General features: G+C 30.9%; 1 protein-coding gene across 2 annotated transcripts; it reads left to right on the top strand.

Annotated features, from left to right (window-relative positions):
* Positions 1–4,948, top strand: LOC145322791 (uncharacterized). 2 transcript variants are annotated; one of them, XM_080165058.1, is made up of 6 exons: positions 1–85; positions 702–801; positions 2,724–2,828; positions 3,459–3,541; positions 4,278–4,370; positions 4,787–4,948. In XM_080165058.1, the coding sequence occupies exons 2-6, from the start codon at positions 702–704 to the stop codon at positions 4,811–4,813; spliced, it is 408 nt and encodes a 135-aa protein (XP_080021184.1). In that variant the 5' UTR covers positions 1–85; the 3' UTR covers positions 4,814–4,948. The 2 variants fall into 2 exon arrangements, with proteins under 2 accessions (XP_080021184.1, XP_080021185.1); XM_080165059.1 differs by lacking the exon at positions 1–85 and adding an exon at positions 127–202.
* The last annotated feature ends 15,098 nt before the right edge of the window (positions 4,949–20,046 follow it).

Here is a 20,046-nt window from a genome sequence, read left to right as displayed (position 1 = left end):
CTGTAAGTAGCATGCACCGAAGTATATAAGTAGGATGGTAAAACTTGAAATTTAAACATTTAAACATTGACTTTACAAACAAAAGGTAGGTTTTAAGATATCATCTCAAACTATAATGATAGTATTTATGTATATTCATAAAGTGAAAATAGAAAACAAGTTATAAAATAAATGTATTTAGTTATTCAAAATCATTTTTGAGGTTACTGTAAGTTAATATTCCTTATAATAATACAATAGTATGAATTATGCTTTTAGTTTTAAAATCGTAAAAAATAAATGAAGGATGGGGATCTTAATTCTAGGGAGGGTAGAAATACCCCCAACCCCCATAAAAAATCAATTCATCGTTTTTCAACATTGAGGTCCCTCCTCCATTTTCATTTTTAGTTTTAAACGTATGAATAAAAATATAATAATAGGGGGACGGGGTCATATTTTCTCTTGAAGAGTGGAAGTAACTTCCCTATCCTTGCCTAAGAAAATAGTATTAAACCTTCCTTGGGCCTAAAGAAGCTTTACTGTAAAGGAGAACCAGAACACACTTACACATACAAACAGACTGACAGATACTAGACATCGTGTAATTTTTATATAAGGATATTGTAATCATTAACATCGTAATTTTTTTATATTAATTTTAATTTATATTCGCGTTTTTTTAACCTCATCGTCCTGGTCCTCATGATATAAAATTTTAGATGAGGAGCCTGATCTTGGTAGCTTTAGCCTCAGTCTGCTCTGCAGCCATAGTTGAGAGAGAACCATTTGTCAGACTTATTCCAGCTGATACTCTCAGAGGTAAATATTATCCTAGCTGATACTCTCAGAGGTAAATATTATCCTAACTGATACTCTCAGAGGTAAATATTATCCTATCTGATACTCTTAGAGTAAAATAATATCCTATTGATACTCTCAGAGGTAAATATTATCCTAGTTGATACACTCTCAGAGGTAAATATTATCCTAGTTAATACACTCTCAGAGGTAAATATCATACTAGCTGATACTCTCAGAGCTAAATATTATCCAAGCTGATACTCACAGAGGTAAATATTATCCTAGCTGATACTCTCAGAGGTAAAAATTAAACTACCTAATACTCTCAGATGTATATATTATCCTTGCTGATACTCTTAGAGGTAAATATTATCCTAGCTGATACTTTCAGAGGTACATATTATCCTTGCTGATACTCTCAGAGATAAATATTATCCTAGCTGATTCTCGCAGAGGTAAATATTATCCTAGCTGATACTCCTAAAAGTAAATATTAGTATATTAGTATTTTCAAGAAGTAACTTTCTTTTGTAAGAAATAATTTGATAATAGCAGGAATTTCTCAGCTTTTAATGAAGATAGATTAAAAAAAAAATCTTTTTGACTGTCTATAAATTTCCTTGGTCCTTTGTCTAAATTGTAATATAATGAAAATTTGAAATGTGATATTATTGGCTGCTGTTTGACATAGATGTCCCAAATTATTTTTTATTGTTTTGATAATCTTGACCTTAAGATAAAGATTGTTTGTTTAACATCAAGATGTTAAATCATAGATTAAGATAATGTGATTTCAAATCTTTTCAGTGTTTTTAACTAGGGGTTGGGCCCCTATCATCTAGGGCAAGAAAGGGGCCAAAAAATCATTCAAAAACTTCTGTAAAAAGATAGCTTAGAACCAATTTTACTCAATTTTAAAACTTTTAATGGCAAACTAATCTACATTTTCCTGGTTGCCTTTATAAAAGCACCAATAAAAATGCATAGTACTACTGTATGTAAGGTCAATGAAAGGGACACTCTACAACATTCATTTAGTATTGAAAGGTTTAGATGGTGTAACGTCCATAAACAAGAATACTGTTTTCTTTTTGAGATACACCCATAGGACAAGGTATTTAGTAAAATGCAGGAATTAACCCTTTGATTACACAACCTTTGTCTTAAGTTTTTATAAGACAAGAAATTCCCCTGACTATAATTGCATAGCAGAAGTAAATAATTGCTATATTTTTATTGTTATTATAGTTTTGCCCTTTTGTTAAAAATGAGAAAATAATCACTTGTATCTGTAGTAAAAGGAAAAATACTTAAAATAACAATTTAAAAATTTCTAATAACGCATATTATAACATAATATACAATTTAATGATTTAATTTAAAAAGTTTTATATTATTATCCCTTCATTTATTTTATTTTTTTCACTTTAAAAATTCAACGCTTTGAGTGTCCTTTTAGAACAGATAACAATCATGATAAAGTTTGTTAAACAAAGCTAAAAATAGAAAACTAGTTTCTTGTTCTAAAAATGGATGATAAGATAATAATGAAAATTAGTTTTCTAAGTAAATGCAACAAAATTAAACAAAATGTCAATGACCAACAAAAAAAAATGCGGCATTTGGAATTTAGAATTTTTAAATTCTTATTCACGACAAGGATAACAGATTTTTAAAATTAAGCCATCTATCTCTGATAAGCAAATCTAAATTCAACCCCCTCCCCCTTGAAATGGCCAGAAAAACGAACAATCAATGTTCATGTTCCTACCCTATAGTGGTTAAAACTAACTTGTATAAAAGTTTGTATATTGCTGGTAATAGTATGAAACAATCATCAAGATTTTTGAAAGGTACCCAACGTTTTATGCCATCGAATAAACGTGTTGATAAATCTTTAAATACCAGTCCAATTTAAAGCTAATCTATATTATTTTCAGATTTCCAAGATCAGTGTTTTGCATCCACCAAATGTAAGGTGTATCCTCCTGGAGAGGGGTGGAGCCTCGCCCCATTCTGTGGCAAGTCTAGATGCGTCAAACTAAGTAAGTATCCGCGGACAACTGTTTGTAAACCTATTCATAATATCCTATTATATAAAGCAGTAAGCCTTTTGTCAGTAGCTTAAAATTTTGAAAACTGTTCAACCGATTGATTCTCCATTTTGGGAAGGCTCAAATAAATTTCTGGGTGGTTTTAGGCTATGGCCTTCCCTTTTCTTCCATTTACTCCATTATTTACTTTGTCTGTCCGTCAGTCAGTCCGTAACGCTATCGGTGAAATGTGATGTTCTCGTCCCTGAATTAAAAGAATCCAGTAAAAAACTTATTTGTTTTGTTTGTCTTTCTGCTATGGTACAGAATACATAAATGCTCTTTTAAAAGGTTTTGTGATTTTCGATTACTTATTACCTAACTTTGCCCTTCAATTAGTTTTGTGCTTTGCAGGATATGGATGGAGCGTCTCAATAAGAGTCTATTTGTGTGAAAAAAAACAATGAGGTTGTTAGAATATGTTTTCACGTATCGCTTCGAATCTGATTAATATCCGGAGGATTAGAAAATTTATGTCTAGCATCGTATCTCATAATTGTACATTTTATATATGCAGAAAGCTGTTTATAATAAGATGCGAAAAATAACTATTCTACCCCAAACTTAACGGTAAATATTTAGAATCCGGGCGTCTTGCTGAGGAGGTTACTGACTGCGGACCTGTTCTGGATGTTGAGGCCTCCGTTGGATGCAGACTTCTTAAGGTTAGTCAATGCAAGAGAAATTGCTTCCGTCCTCTTTTTGCAACAAAGCAAATTAAAAATTCTATAAATCAATTGACCAATGGTTAAATGTTTACTGGCCTATCATTGGTATTTGTATGTATGGCGTCATTTTTATAGGCATTATAAGTTGCTTACGTGCACATAGAAAAAAAATATGATATTATTAGCAAAATAAGCATCATAAGCACAAATTAATTTCCATTAACCTTTTCATGTTTCCCAGGGATATAATCTATCAGTTTTAACCTTGATTGCACGACCTTTGTCTGCAGGATCATTTAACAATCCTATATAATAAAGTAAAAGGATGTTTGTCTGTCTGTGTGTCTGTCTGTACCGAAGGATCTCGTTAACCGCTGAACCGATCGGTTTCTCCTGAACAGGGTAGCTTCTCATAGGTCCCGGGAAGGTTTATAACTATTTTCTTGGGGGGAGGAACAACCCCAGCCCCCCCAAAAGTGAAAAATACCTCCCCCACCCAAAAAAAAAATTACGTTTTTTTTACTAAAATTAAAAATAATAGGGGGGAGGGGGGCACACTATATAAAATAAGAAATTGGGTTATCAAGTGCCCTAAGAGGCCTTTAGGGACATAGCCACTAGTACATAAAATAAAGAGGGTTCAACTAAAATTTATCGAAAAATGATAAAAAATAGCGTAACTAACAACTTTAAAATTGTGTTGTAAAAGTCTGAATGTTTATTTTATTTTTAGGACGCTTCTGACCCGAAGGCTGAGTACCCCAGCTGTTGCCCTGTTTATGATTGTGACGAGGGTGTCGAACCTGTCTATGTCAACCCACCCAAGGTACATAATTTGAACAATATTCCCTGTTAAACCTGTCACACATGTTGACAATTTATCGATATGCTATATATTACAAAGGCATTATGCAATATCTGACATTAGATGAAATTAATTCAGAAAATCACGGAACCTATACACGATTTTCAGCTGTCGACAGCTGAAAAATGCGTATAGGTTTCGTGATTTTTCCTGAATTAATTTCATTGTTGGTAAAAGCTGTTTGGCTATACCTTATTACCCTAGGCTATGTTAGGTTAGGTTATATTTGGTTGGTTAGTCCCGCAAAGTTATGGCCCCCTCTAGGGTTTAGACATAGGATAAAAGGGGAAAGGGTTCTCCGTGCAATAGGCACTTTGTGGGAAGGTACCTGCAATGCTAGACATGAATTTTACTAACGGTTCCCATTATCATTTCAGAAGAAGAAGGAGGAAGATTCTGAATAAATGTGCACAAGAACAAACTTCATCCAGAGACTAGAAATCCAAATAATTTATAAAAACAAAATATATCTTTATGTAATTTAGATTTTAAAGTAACCTATGAAAATTTCTTTCCAAATAAAAATTTAAGATTTGTGATTTTCATAGAGAAAATAATAAAAGAGAGAAATCGAGGTATTTGAAGGACTAAAATAGGCAGTGGGCCTAGAGGCCTATATTGAGCAATTGCCGCGCTGAATTTTTAATGCTATTCCACCACTTTTCAAAATGGGAATATCTTAAAATTAAATATAATTTCAAGGCAATTATAGTTGCTGTTTGAAGCATAAATCTAATTTTTATAGGATGAAATAGAAATATTTTGAATTATCATCCATTCTGATGAAACCTAATGGAAGAATATAAAATTATCATTATTAATTTTTCATGACTTTGCTACTGACTTTAATCATAACACTCATTATTAGCTTATAAGATTTATATTGCAGTCTATCTAACTTATATTTTTTAATAAATAAACGTTTTTACAAATTTAATATGAACATTTGATTGTAAATTATAATAATCAGTTTTTCAGTGCCATCTAGCTTTGGATATAGAACTAGAATATCAAAGCGTTCATAAAATTTTATTTTGCCTGTATTTTTCTTGTTTTGGATTTTTGTCACTAAAGGGCCAAACCCTGAGGGGTAAATAACATCACTTAAAAATGTTAAAAATATTGTATAAACGAGTATTGTCTGAGAAAGAACATAGATAGCATTACAGATTATTCACTTATTTAGATTATTCAGTTATGAAATTTTTTATTTAATATTTAGCCTTAGTTTTAATGTATGTCTTTGAAGTAGACAACTAGCGAACCTGGTGGCTGAGAGCTAAACTATTGATTTTTTATTAGTAAACATTTAAAAGTTTTATCATGTTAATTAGATTTAAATATCACATTTAGGCTAATTTGAAAAAAAATAAATTTTTGATCATAAAAGGTGAACCCTCCTATTTTTAAACTAGGCGAAACATACTTTTCTGCTGCACTAAGACCGTCCGCGGCTGTTTGTTTTTTAAGATTCTAAATCAAATTGTATTTAAAATATTTTCTTTAATTTTTTTAAAAACATAATAAATTACAGAAAAATAATAATAATTAATAAGATAAATTTTTTTTATTTTTTTTACATATATAGAATAGGTTATGATTAAGATGCAAAAAGCCGCGGACGGTTTAGATAAATAGCAGACAAATTATTTTAGTAGGGGGGAAGTAATATTTTACAATGAAATTGGGGTGAGTATTCATCCTCTTATCCTTTTTCCTTATGGTGATTTTTAAAAATCGTTGATATTCAATGTATTTTTTTCACTTAAAGTAATAAAAAAAAGGTTATAAATACATATAGTTTTTTCTTTCAATATATATCAGATTTTAAAAATTAGTCAGATAGATGTGAAAAACCTACAGACGGACACAAAAAAGAGGGAGGGGACATTAGACTGTAAATTATACTGACCTCAAAAGTGTCTAAATGCGTTCTATCATTCGTTGGATTAAGTACTTTGTACAATGAAACAGTGTTCAAGCTTTTCTACCTATAACTTAAATCTACAGAATGGGTAATTTTATTTATCATAGTTGGGGCCGGGGTTACTTAAATTTAACGTTCATTGTCTTATCCCTTAATATTCATGCAAACTGTTAGCAGTCACAAAACCTCCTTAACCCTTACAGATCGGGGGGGGGGGGGGGGGCTCAAAGAGCCCCCCCCCTCTAGTTTTTTCAATCTCATTTTTTTTGTAGGTAAGATGGAGTGCTGTGACTTTTATTGATTTTATTGATTTTATTAGGATATTTTTTTGGTAAATCCTTGAGCAACATCAAACAGATAAAAATATTAATTGGCGCCGCCAACCGCCGTTTTACCGCCGTAACCGCCGAAAATGGCGGTTTCCGTTATTTGCCGTTTTTTGGCGATGATCAGAAAAAGTAATTTTTTTGTTATGCAAAATAAAAGTTCGTCCTAAAATTTGGTCATCCTAGCTGCAAAATTGGCCGCTCTACAGCTGTTTTAAAATTTAGCGGCTGGCCGCTAAAAAGCGGCTAAGGAGCGGCCTGGCCGCTATGACTAGAAAAAGTAATTTTCTCTAAAAATACACATGAACCACCAGAAAAAAATTTTACGTCTTTATCTGTAACAGGAGCCGAGATAGAGGGGGGGGCTCTTTGAGCCCCCCCCCCCCCCCCGATCTATTAAGGTGGGAATTGGGGCCCGAGCTGTAAGGGTTAAATATCTTAATTTTATAAAAAGGAAAGCAACGTAGAAATAAACAACTATTTAACAAAACTTGTAAAGAATAATATAACTAGCCGTTTCGTCCCTAGCCTCTAGGGGCTGTGCCCCAAGAGGTATAACAAATTGGAGATGCAACCAATGCAACCCCAATTAAATTTAAAAAAAGGGGGGGGGGGGTTTGTTTTTTTGGGGAGTTGTGGATGTCCCACCCCCCAAGAAAATAGCATCAAACAACCCCAGGACCACTAAGTATATTCCCTGAATAGTAGAATCCAATCGATTCAGTGGTTACCGAGATCTAAATGGACGGTCAGACGGACAGACAGACAGACGGACACACGGACGGACAGCTACTTTGTATCATAGATAATAAAATATTTATTTTAAAAAGTGCCATAAAATAATCACAAAACCTCTCTGTACAATATTACCTCCGCATTCTCATTATAAATCTCATATAATTATTTTGTACACATAATGATTTTGGAAACATTATTCTTTGTATTTTTAGTAGGGATCTACTCTACAATTCATAATACTTGCCTCTCCGTCCGTCTGAGTCTGACCGTTACAAACGGAATAGAGGAAACATGATTCATTAATAAGTATCATAAGACATCATAGCGATTGGACTGCTTTTAAGTTACTTTGTAGATTATCTTATATTTTACAACTGAATTCCTCATACGTTTTTTTGGTTCGATTTCTTTTTTTTACGTGGATAGATAAAATCGGTATTATCCTCTTAGATTTTATTTTTAATTTTGAAAATTCGGGGGGGGGGGGGGGGTGGGGGGGTTCGTTCTATGGGAGTTTTGTGTCTACAGATTAAAGGACAATTATCTTTTTTTATTTTTCACGTATTTCCAGGTGTTTTAAGTCTGATTTCCAAACTTTTTGTCTATAATAATGTTAAAATAAATTTAATTGATAATAGGACAAGAATCTTTTTTGGAATATTTTGGCATATTTTGTTTTTTTGTGTAATTTTAAATTACAGTTAGACTAATAATATTAGAATATAAGTCTTAGTTGTTTTAAGGATTGTTTATTTGTATAGATTTTAAGGGTAGGTAGATATTTGCATTTTAAAATTTGCTTCTGAAATTACTTCTGACAATTCCTTTGATTTAGTAGCTTTACTAAATACATATGTTACTTTGTTAACTGTTTTTTTGGCATAATTTGTAATTTTTTTGCTTCGCTACTTATGAACGTTGTCATCGTTGGATATTTATTGAAGTCCTAGGCATATATATTCTGTAGATTTAGCCATGTCTCAGCCATGTACATATGTTATTGTTCATAGAAAAATTATAATAGATTATTAAATAAGTACATTTAACGTACATGTAATGTGCATGGAATAATCACAAGTAGAAGATAAGACAAATACAAATATTTGTTCATAGAAAATGATTATAGAATGAAAGATAGGCAGTGCAAGTGACCTAAATTGCCTGGAAAAATCACGCACTGAAGATAAACTTTTAGAACGTCAACAAAGCCTTTATAATCAACTAAATTATATTGATATTTTTGATTAGTAGCGAAGCTAATCTATAGTTGGAAATGTCCGTCAGTAAAGGCAAGGCATGTCGTTTTTGGTTCTGAAATTATTTTAGACGGAGATGGAAGAAGATTTGAAAGAATATTGCTTTGCTTTAGCAAAACCTTAATTTAAAAAAAAAAATATGGTACATTACCCTTAGAATACCATAAAACATGTAGATTACTCTAACTAATATTCACTCCCTAAGATAAAAATCCTATAATCGAAATTTGTTTGAATCAAAAGATCTCAGAAATAATTGATCCGATTTTGGTTATGCTTTTCAAATTAAATCTATATATGTCTTGGGGTGTTTTATTTTAAGACCACAAAATACTTCTAGAGGGCAGGGGAGAAACTAAAGATTTCCTTCAGAGCAATAATATTAATATAGACACGATTTATATGCAAAGACTTATTCTAACTCTCAATAATTCCACTTAACTCTTCAATTTCAGGGAATTAGAGGATTTAACCTTAACATAAAATTATCCTATAGGCTTTTAGGGGCACTTGGGGTAGGATATTGGCCCTCAAATTTAATTTAGTTTAAAAGAAAAAGTTAAAAATATATTTTTTAGAGATGTCATTTTTTTCTAGAGGTGATTTATTATAGCAGGGTTTTTAACCTTTTCTAAAAATATTTTTAAGCTTATGAGAAGCTACAATGTAAAAAAAATTCGGTTCGGTAATTAGCTACACACACTTACATACATACAGACAGAGAGGCATCCTGTTACTTTAATATAAGGGTGACATTAAGTGAGTATCTAGATAAATTTGCATAATAATTAATGTTCAATTGATACAGTATTCAATTAACCCCTGTTCATTAGTGACAAAAATTATGCCCTATCCATTTTTCCCTGCTTGACTTTGCTTTACCAAAATTACATATCTCTAATTAATAATACCATATAATAATACCCTCAATGCAGGGGCGTCCAAGCCTACGGCACCCCCAAATTTGTTTGGGGGGGGGGGGTAATCACCACTTTACCCCCCCCCCTTGGACGTCCTTCTTGCCTCAATGCCTACCCCTTTTGTCATATTCTCCTTATTTGTGTTATATGTACATGGTACAGTGCCATTTACTTCTGATTGTCAAGAGTAATTTGTAAAATTTGTGCTGTACTATTTACTTATGAGTGTCAAGAGTTATTTGTAAGATTTGTATTACATTGTACAGTTTCATTTATTTCTGATTGCCAAGAGTTATTTGTAAGATTTGTATTTATATGTAGATGTACAGTGCTATTTACTTCTGATTGACAAGAGTTATTTGTAAAATTTGTAATTATATCTTTATTGTACACTGTACATTGCCCTTTACTTCTGATTGTCAAGAGTTATTGTGAGATTTTTATTCATAGGTTAAATGTACACTGTACAGTACTATTTACTACTGGTTGTCAAGAGTTATTTGTAAGATTTGTATTCATATGTACATTGTACACTGTAAATTGCAATTTAAGAGTTATTTGTAAGATTTGTAATTATATGTATGTACATTGTGCAGTGTCATTTTTTTCTGATTGTCAAGAGTTATTTGTAAGATTTATATTTTTTTTGTATATTGTACACTGTACATTGCAATTTACTTCTGGTTAACAAGAGTTATTTTTAAGATTTGTATATATACGTAGATTGGGATTTGGAACTCAGTTGGATATATAATTTGGCAAAGCTAAGTTCGCCCCAGTAGCTACAGGTTTTAGTCCCTAGGCGCGGACATTGCGGTTACATTACATATCCATTCAAGTATTTACCAAAGTTATTATATTATCATTTTATAGTTATTTGCATACATGCTTTTATATATGAAATAAAGTACTAGTACTTAAATAAAGTGATTTATTTGATGGTAAGATTGCAAGACTATTCTACAATTAGCTAAAAGTCTGTCCTACGTCAATAATACAGTAGAAACTGTACAAGTCACGTAAATAAATCTGGTTGATCTTTACTTCAATATGTAGTATTACTTCTTCCCCTTCAAAGTAATGGATTTATAACCATTTAGAATTTCTCTTTCACTGTGGAAAAAAAGAATAATTTTTGTAAAGATAAAAAAGATTCCTATTTAACAATGTTATACTATTTTGCACTAGAGAATACGCCCCTAGAAGCCTCTAAAACGAACCATATAGGTCCAGTGGTTAGCGAGATCCTTGCCTACAGAAAGACACATAAAAAATAGTTTTCCTATTACTTTTATATAAGGATATAATCCCAGAGAGAGAGAGATGACAATGGGCTGTTTATTACAAGTCCCCAAAGTTTTATAATAGCGTTTTCTCATTTTTTGGCTTAACAACACTGCGGGCTTAAGAGAATTCTGATTGGTTGGATCCTTAAGTTGAGTGTCCAAACGTTTCAACCATTAATTGTAATCTAAAGAAGATTAATTTTATATATCATCATATGGGATGTACATTGTACATTAATTTATCGGCCATTGTCTTATCCCTTCAGATCCCTGATTGATGCTATAAAATCTCATGTAACATAAGATGAAATTTGTGTAAATAATTCAATTTTCATTGGCGGATAAGTTATTGGTCAAGATATTTCCTTGATGATATTACTAGAATAGTTTCAATTTTTTTTAGATTACGGTTTTAAAATCCATTATTTTTTCCTTGTGACTTTACCCTCTCTACTTTAATCCAATTGTGCATTGTTCAACCTCTTACTTTCAGATTTAGCAAAGGATACCGAGATAAAAATAAATACTTATATCAATTATAATAATCATTCGCTGTGCCCCTAGCCTTTAGGATCTTCACCCTAAGATTCCCCATCAAATATTCATTTTTATAAAAAAAAAGAATTTAGTGGATGGGTTTTTTCACAAATGGTTGTTGGCACCCCCTTGTTAAATAAACTAAAAACCTTTCCTTGACCAATCAAAAACATTCCTAAAAAATGTGTATCAGTCAGTCCAGCCTTTAACAGAGTTCTTACCAAACTCACACACATATAATCATTCAGATAAGATTATTGTTTTTTATCTTTCATTGTCTTATCCCTGTATCCCTGTGCGGATAATAACTTGTGCTAGAATTAGGTAATTAATTCAATCCATATTCTCAAGATTATACTTAAGCAGATATATGGTTATCTATCTATCTATCTATCTATCAATTCAAATTCTATAATTCCAGGACTTTTGTCTGTAAATCTTATTGGCACTCAAATATTTATAAATACGTTGTCTCATTCGTTGGTTTAAAACTTTGGGAACTTTTTTTAAAAAATATTCATTGGATGGTTTAAAACTAGCCGTGTCTAAACTTTCTAACCAATATTTTTTACCTTCAAAAGGGATTGACGAACCCCAAACTGTTCCAGTTTTGAGCAAGACGATTCCTGTGACGTCATATAAAAAGGGAAGGGGGGAAGAATATCTCTTCCCTTTTCTCCCATCTCTTTTGAAGAGATTTTCTTCCCCCCTTCCCTTTTTCTTTCCCGAAACGTATATGGCGTAACTGGAATCGTCTTGCTCAAAACTGGAACAGTTTGGGGTTTGTCAAGGGATTATTTTGTTTGTAATCATTAGTATGTATATCAATTTTTCTTCCATTGTCTTTTTCCTTAAGATTCCTGTTAAATTTATATTATTTAAGGTTTACCTAGGGACAAGCAACTATGAATTTATATATTATGTATTTTTTTAGGCCATTAACATTGATAATCAAAAGCTTTGTTTAAATCTATGTACTATCAATTACATTTGCTTTAAGCCTATAAGTTAAAATTATTATATTTGTAACTAAGCATAAAAAATCTATATGTTCTATCAATTCCTAATTTCTTTTTACAAAGATAATAATAATATTTTTTAAAAAGAATCTTTTCTTTGATTAGGGTTGGTCCGTCCGTCCGGCAGTAACGGATAGCATTTTTCGTTAATTTAAGCATGTTATAATTGTCTTATCTATTTCAAACTTTGCCTGATGATTTCTCTAGTAGTTAGGTACGATTTAGAAAGCGTAGCAGCTCTATAATTGTTACCAGAATGTGCGTACGTCCATTTTAAAGATGTGGATTTTTAACTTTTTAACAACAATTTTTGTTGTGATTTAATCACCCGATTCATCTGATTTTTGGAGTCCTGATTCCTATAGCAATAAGGTGCAATATTATACGCGAAGCATCTCTATAATCAAGTCCTAAAAATGTCATTATGTCCTTAAACAGTATTTCGTATTTAAGAAGTTTTGCAACAAATTTACGTATAATTTTTTCAAAACTGATATATTTACATTTTGTATATTCAGTTCTAACACTCTACAAGAGTTAATGTCGTCTGTCATACCGTTTCAGATCTTTGCTTTTATGGATGTTGTCATCCTTGTTCTATAATACATTAAAAGTTTGTACCGTAATTGTACCCAAAAATGTTTTTCATATCAAATCCATACAAAAGTACTTCACATTAAAAGTTTTTTTTTCTGTCTCAATTTTTCCATTTACTCAAGTGTCATATATTGTGTATCATATATTATTTACACCAATGTAAATACTCTTTATATCCAATGAAGGAGGGGACATTAGACTGCTTATTACACTAGTCCCCAAAGTTTTATAATAACATTTTCTTATTTGTTAGCTTTATAACTTTGAGGACTCTTATTAAATTTTGATAGGTTGGTTTGTTAATTTAGGTGTCCAAATGTTTCATCTACTAATTGTAACTTACAGAAGGGGTAATTTTCTGTATAATTATTTGGGATGTACATCAATTTATCGGCTATTGTCTTATCCCTTTATATCCCTGCTTCACATCACTAAGTGAGTCTGTGCGTCCCGTCACTACATCATAAACATTATTTGTAGCGCAACTACTCTTTAATTAGTATTGCTATTTAATTTTGATATAATTCTAATCTTCTTTTTTTTTTTAAATTTACTTTCTTAGAGTATTGGTAACTTAATTAGACCTGCTTTACAAGTAATGACAAAAAAATAATATAAACATCAAAATTAAGATTTTATATAATTCTTTTTTAAGAAAAGTACATATACAAAAACCCATGGTTATATAATACTTTCTCATTAGTTGGCTTAAAAACCTTAGGGACTTTTACTATTTTTATTGGGTTGTACAAGACTTAAGTGATCAAACGTTTCCGCCACTAATTTTTCTGTACACAGAGGGATATCATTGCTTTTTGTAATGATTAATAGTTAATTAACCTTTTAAATAAGAAGAACTTGATATATAAAATTTATTAAACTATTCTAAAATTGTCTTAGAATATGTATATATTTGTCTTTTTAAACTTTTTGCTATATGTAGAAAATGAAAATAAATATAAGTTTAATGTACATTCTACATATTAGACTTAGGTATAATGTTCAACTTGTTGTAGATTTATATAAAAATTCAACATTTTCAAATTCAAAATTATTGGAAAAAATATGTGCATTAGGAGAAGTTTGACTGCAAACCTGACTGTGATATATAACATGTTTCAATTTAAAATTATTGTACAAACATATCTGTATTACGAGAAGTTTTACTTCATACCTAACTGTAATATACAACATGTTTCAATTCAAAATTGTTGTACAAACATATCTGTATTACGAGAAGTTTTACTTCATACCTAACTGTAATATACAACATGCTTCAATTCAAAATTGTTGTACAAACGTATCTGTATTACGAGAAGTTTGACTTCATACCTAACTGTAATATACAACATGTTTCAATTCAAAATTATTGTACAAACATATCTGTATTACGAGAAGTTTTACTTCATACCTAACTGTAATATACAACATGCTTCAATTCAAAATTGTTGTACAAACGTATCTGTATTACGAGAAGTTTGACTTCATACCTGACTGTAATATATAACATGCTTCAATTCAAAATTATTGTACAAACATATCTGTATTACGAGAAGTTTGACTTCATACCTAACTGTAATATACAACATGTTTCAATTCAAAATTATTGTACAAACATATCTGTATTACGAGAAGTTTTACTTCATACCTAACTGTAATATACAACATGCTTCAATTCAAAATTGTTGTACAAACGTATCTGTATTACGAGAAGTTTGACTTCATACCTGACTGTAATATATAACATGCTTCAATTCAAAATTATTGTACAAACATATCTGTATTACGAGAAGTTTGACTTCATACCTAACTGTAATATACAACATGCTTCAATTCAAAATTATTGTACAAACATATCTGTATTACGAGAAGTTTTACTTCATACCTAACTGTAATATACAACATGCTTCAATTCAAAATTGTTGTACAAACGTATCTGTATTACGAGAAGTTTGACTTCATACCTGACTGTAATATATAACATGCTTCAATTTAAAATTATTGTACAAACATATCTGTAATGCGATAAGTTTGACTTCACACCTAACTGTAATATACAACATGCTTCAATTCAAAATTATTGTACAAACATATCTGTATTACGATAAGTTTTACTTAATACCTGACTGTAATATACAACATGCTTCAATTCAAAATTATTGTACAAACATATATGTATTAGGGTAAGTTTGATTTCATACCTAACTGTAATATACAACATGCTTCAATTCAAAATTATTGTACAAACATATCTGTATTACGATAAGTTTGACTTCTTACCTAACTGTAATATACAACATGTTTTAATTCTTAATTATTATACATAAATATGTGCATTACGAGAAGTATGACTACAAGACCAACTGTAATATACAACATGTTTCAATGAAAAATTATTGTACAAACATATTACGATAAGTTTGACTTCATACCTAACTGTAATATACAACATACTTCAATTCAAAATTATTGTACAAACATATCTGTATTACGAGAAGTGTTACTTCATACCTAACTGTAATATACAACATGTTTCAATTCAAAATTATTGTACAAACATATCTGTATTACGATAAGTTTGACTTCATACCTAACTGTAATATACAACATGTTTTAATTCTTAATTATTATACATAAATATGTGTATCACGAGAAGTTTGACAACAAACCTGACTGTAATATACAACATGCTTCAATTCAAAATTATTGTACAAACAAATCTGCATTATGATAAGTTTGACTTCATACCCAACTGTAATATATAACATGTTTCAATTCAAAATTATTGTACAAACAAATCTGCATTACAATAAGTTTGAGTTGACCTCATACCCAACTGTAATATACAACATGTTTAAATTCTTATTTATTACACATAAATATGTGCATTACGAGAAGTATGACACCAAACCTGACTGTAATATACAACATGTTTCAATTCAATGTTGAAGTACGTTGACAATATTAAATTTCTTTTTACAACATAAAAGGTAAAAAATCTGAGATATGGATTAAGAATCCGAAAATAAACAATTTCGCTTTTAATACTTTATATTGATTAAGTTTAAAATACAGAAGAAAAATAAAAAAAAAACATAATACTATTTTTTATTTGACGTGACCCCTAAAGGCAAGATAAGTTTTCTACATCCTTGTTTCTACTAGAGACATGAAAATAAAATATAAAGAACTATACAAGCATCTAATGTCTAAAAGCTTAATTTTAGAAAAATACAGACATCCATTTTTAATATGAAAGATTTTGTCACTTTTTGTTGAAGAATTTAGTGGCAAATTTTTATTTTTTATTAGGCTATGCATACACATAAATATAAGCAGTAGGAATGAGTCCCAATTAATACAAATTGTTTACAAATACTGCGCACCTAAAATCTAGGGGCTCTGTATTTGAAGGATAGGGAATAGAAGAATCCCGAGACTAATGTTAAGCTTCCCTAAAATGGGGAATTTTATTTGTTCAATAGTTTTCAAAATTGTAAGCTGAATTAAATAGGAGTTATTCTATTATATAAAGTAGAAAGGTTTTTTTGTATGAAGTTTAAGATTTCAATAACTACTGAACCGATTGAGTAATCTACTTCAAGAAAGCTCCACATAGGTCAAGGGATATTCACAAGTATTTGTTAGATTTAAGTATTTGGGTGGTTTTAGGCTTTTCTTCTGTCTCCTACTTACCCCTTTGAAGTCAGAGTCCCTAGAATATAGGGGCGTAGCCGCTGGTTACTTTTGTATTAGAAGATATTTGCCATTTGAACCCTGTATAAATAATATAAAGGTTAACGGGCCAACGGCAGCTTTTATGCAAGGACCTTTGGGAATAAGACAATACTATAAATTAATGATTACCCCCAATTATGAACAACATTAGTACCCTTTAGTAGATTATTGGTAGAAAAGTTTAAACACTGCAAGTTGGTACCAAGATTTAATCCCAAGTACCAAACGTTTATGAATGTTTATAAAAACTTTGGGTAGCAGTGTAATTTATATTCCATTCCACTCCCTCCCTGGTTTTTACCTGTACTAGGGGACCAATTTGACCGCTATTATGCGCACTCTCGTATGTATCTCATGTTACGTGAGCGGAGCATTATTTGACCGCCCCATTACAAGCGCGCTATTGGTGTAGCGTACTATTTAACCGCCACTGTTCGTGCGTATACATCGTTTTGACTACATAATGGATATATAAGTAGAAAAAATTCGAGACATAAACATAAGATAGGATGCCATGAAACTTGCAAGAGTATTTTTCTGGGATAGGTTCCCATTAAGGTTATTTGGAAGTGATATATGTTTTATTTCTATATCACAGTCGAATGACCTTTATGGTTTTAAATCAACATGATCATCAAGAAGCAATGCGAACTTTGAACTTAATTTAATTGCTCTATTACAAGGAACTTAATTCAGTGATTTGTTTTATCTTAATCACTGGTTAATGTTCTTTGATATAAAGCAAAAAATGCCAACCACCACTCAAGATATTAAATCAACCATCTACACAATATATTCTATATAAAATAGATAAGGTAGTGTCTCTATAGTCATGGTTATATAATATACATGACTAGAGTAGACACTGCTTTATTATCAACCATCTACACTTTATATTCTATATACCTATAGATAAGGTAGTGTCTCTATAGTCATGGTCATATAATATACATGACTGAGTAGACACTGCTTTATTATCAACCATCTACACTATATATTCTATATACCTATAGATAAGGTAGTGTCTCTATAGTCATGGTTATATAATATACATGACTAGAGTAGACACTGCTTTATTATCAACCATTTACACTATATATTCTATATAACTATAGATAAGGTAGTGTCTCTATAGTCATGGTTATATAATATACATGACTAGAGTAGACACTGCTTTATTATCAACCATCTACACTATATATTCTATATAACTATAGATAAGGTAGTGTCTCTATAGTCATGATTATATAATATACATGACTAGAGTAGACACTGCTTTATTATCAACTATCTACACTATATATTCTATTTAACTATAGATAAGGTACTGTTTCTATAGTCATGGTTGTAAAATATACATGACTAGAGTAGACACTGCTTTATTATCAACCATCTACACTATATTATTTATATAACTATAAATAAGGTAGTGTCTCTATAGTCATGGTTATATAATATACATGACTAGAGTAGACACTGCTTTATCATCAACCATCTACACTATATATTCTATAACTAGTTTGTAGGAGGTTTTTTTATACAAAATTTGGAGTTAGGCAAATAGAAAGAATTCAGTAAAAGATACGGAGTTCTGTGCTTGCAGGGAAAGCCCCTAATTTATTTCTAATACCTATAAGGCTGCACTCCATCTTATATAATTCATTCTTGTTTTTCTTTCTCCTTTCTTTTAATGACAGAATTTCTAATGACTCCTTTACGTGTGGTGTCACCAATATGTAAAACAAGGATGACATCATCCATGTTATAAGTTTAACAAATGAAAGAAAAGGCTAAAAGAGAATTTTGTAAGACTAATCTTTGATGAAACATAATTTACATATAAATTACATATAATTTACATTTTTTTATATAAGTTTATTAAAAATAATGTATTTTTAGTATTGCCTTAACTAGCTTAACCTAATCAGTTATCTTAACTTTGATTGTATCTGTATAGTTTATTACACTTAAATCGTCATTAAATTAGTGGCGTACACATGAATTCGTCCAGGGAAAAAAATTCAGACACTCCCATTTGCTTTAGATGGGTGTTTTTGGTAAGTTGATGCTTCTTGCCAAGGAAGGTGTAAAATGGTTTGTGCCAACACCCCTTGATTTTGTTTGGGGGCTGTATACACCTCCCATTCACCCCTCTGCACGCCTCTGATTTGAATCCTAAAGTATTTTTTATATCAATGTGTTTTTAGATTTAGTAATTTTTAGCAATTTTATCAATTAGCTGGACAATTCTAATATGAGACGGACATTTCATAAATGTAGAGAAGTTACGTTGATAAAAAAGGGTGACACTGGTAATGGGGGAGGGAGACAAAAAGGGGTGGTGGCACAGATCAAAAAGAAATGGCTAATTAAAAGTTTGCGGCCTGCAAATGGCAAGAAACAATTTTCAGTTTGAACCAGAAGTTAACCACACATACACACACACCCACTCACACACATACACACACACTCACACACGTACACACACATACACACTTCATACACACAACTCACACACAAAAGAAATCTTTAACTCTTTTAATTACTTTCATTTTTTATTCTTTTATTTTATTTAATGAAACTTAGGTAATACTAATTCTAATTTTCTACTTCTACAATCTACACCCCCTATTTTTATTACTGCGTCTTAGGTTAGGTTATTTTGGGGGTTCTAGGTACCCCCTCTGTGATAGGTCACCGCAGGTATATGTCCCGTAGGGTTAAGGTTTTGAGTAGGGGTTTGGCAACCTGAGGTAAAGCAACAAACAAATCTTTATGGGGAAGGCGTGAAGCTTCTGGTAATGAATAAAGCAATAATAACCTGCATATGACGTACGTAATCTTGTTATTACGTATGTAAATGTTTTGTTAAACAAGTATGACAACATCCATAAAAGCGAAGTATGTAAACTACTAAATTAACGATTGCCCTACTTTTTCTTAACTTACGTCACATTTATGGTTTAGCTACTCCATTTTTTGTTATTTACAATCTAAATTAACTCAAGTTTCGCAAATTTCGTAAATCATTTATAATAATTTTAATGAACCTTAAGAGATATTTATATTAAGACTATTTTGACAGAAAGAAAGGGGACTCTAGTCCCCAAAGTTGTATAATAACGTTTTCTTATTCATTAGCTTAAAGGGACTGTGAACGTAAATTTTTCTCATCTTAATATCAAATCTTAACATTATCTCATTCATAATATCTCACAGATAGAGCAAAACGCGCTTTTGTTTGCTTAAAAAACGGCTTTTTCCGATGATTTTTATAAGGTACGGGGAAAGGA

This window comes from Acartia tonsa, chromosome 6, assembly GCF_053477335.1.
Source record: "Acartia tonsa isolate MP-2025a chromosome 6, ASM5347733v1, whole genome shotgun sequence".
NCBI lineage: Eukaryota > Metazoa > Arthropoda > Copepoda > Calanoida > Acartiidae > Acartia > Acartia tonsa.
Note: the sequence above shows the minus strand (reverse complement) of the source record. Positions and strands in the feature narration are given on the sequence as shown.

Bases quoted from the DNA above. Each gene is read 5' to 3' on its own strand.
- LOC145322791 (XM_080165058.1), top strand. From the start codon at position 702: ATGAGGAGCCTGATCTTGGTAGCTTTAGCCTCAGTCTGCTCTGCAGCC. The intron at 802-2,723 runs GTAAATATTATC...TATTATTTTCAG, and splicing joins TCCAGCTGATACTCTCAGAG to ATTTCCAAGATCAGTGTTTT. The intron at 4,371-4,786 runs GTACATAATTTG...TTATCATTTCAG, and splicing joins TCTATGTCAACCCACCCAAG to AAGAAGAAGGAGGAAGATTC.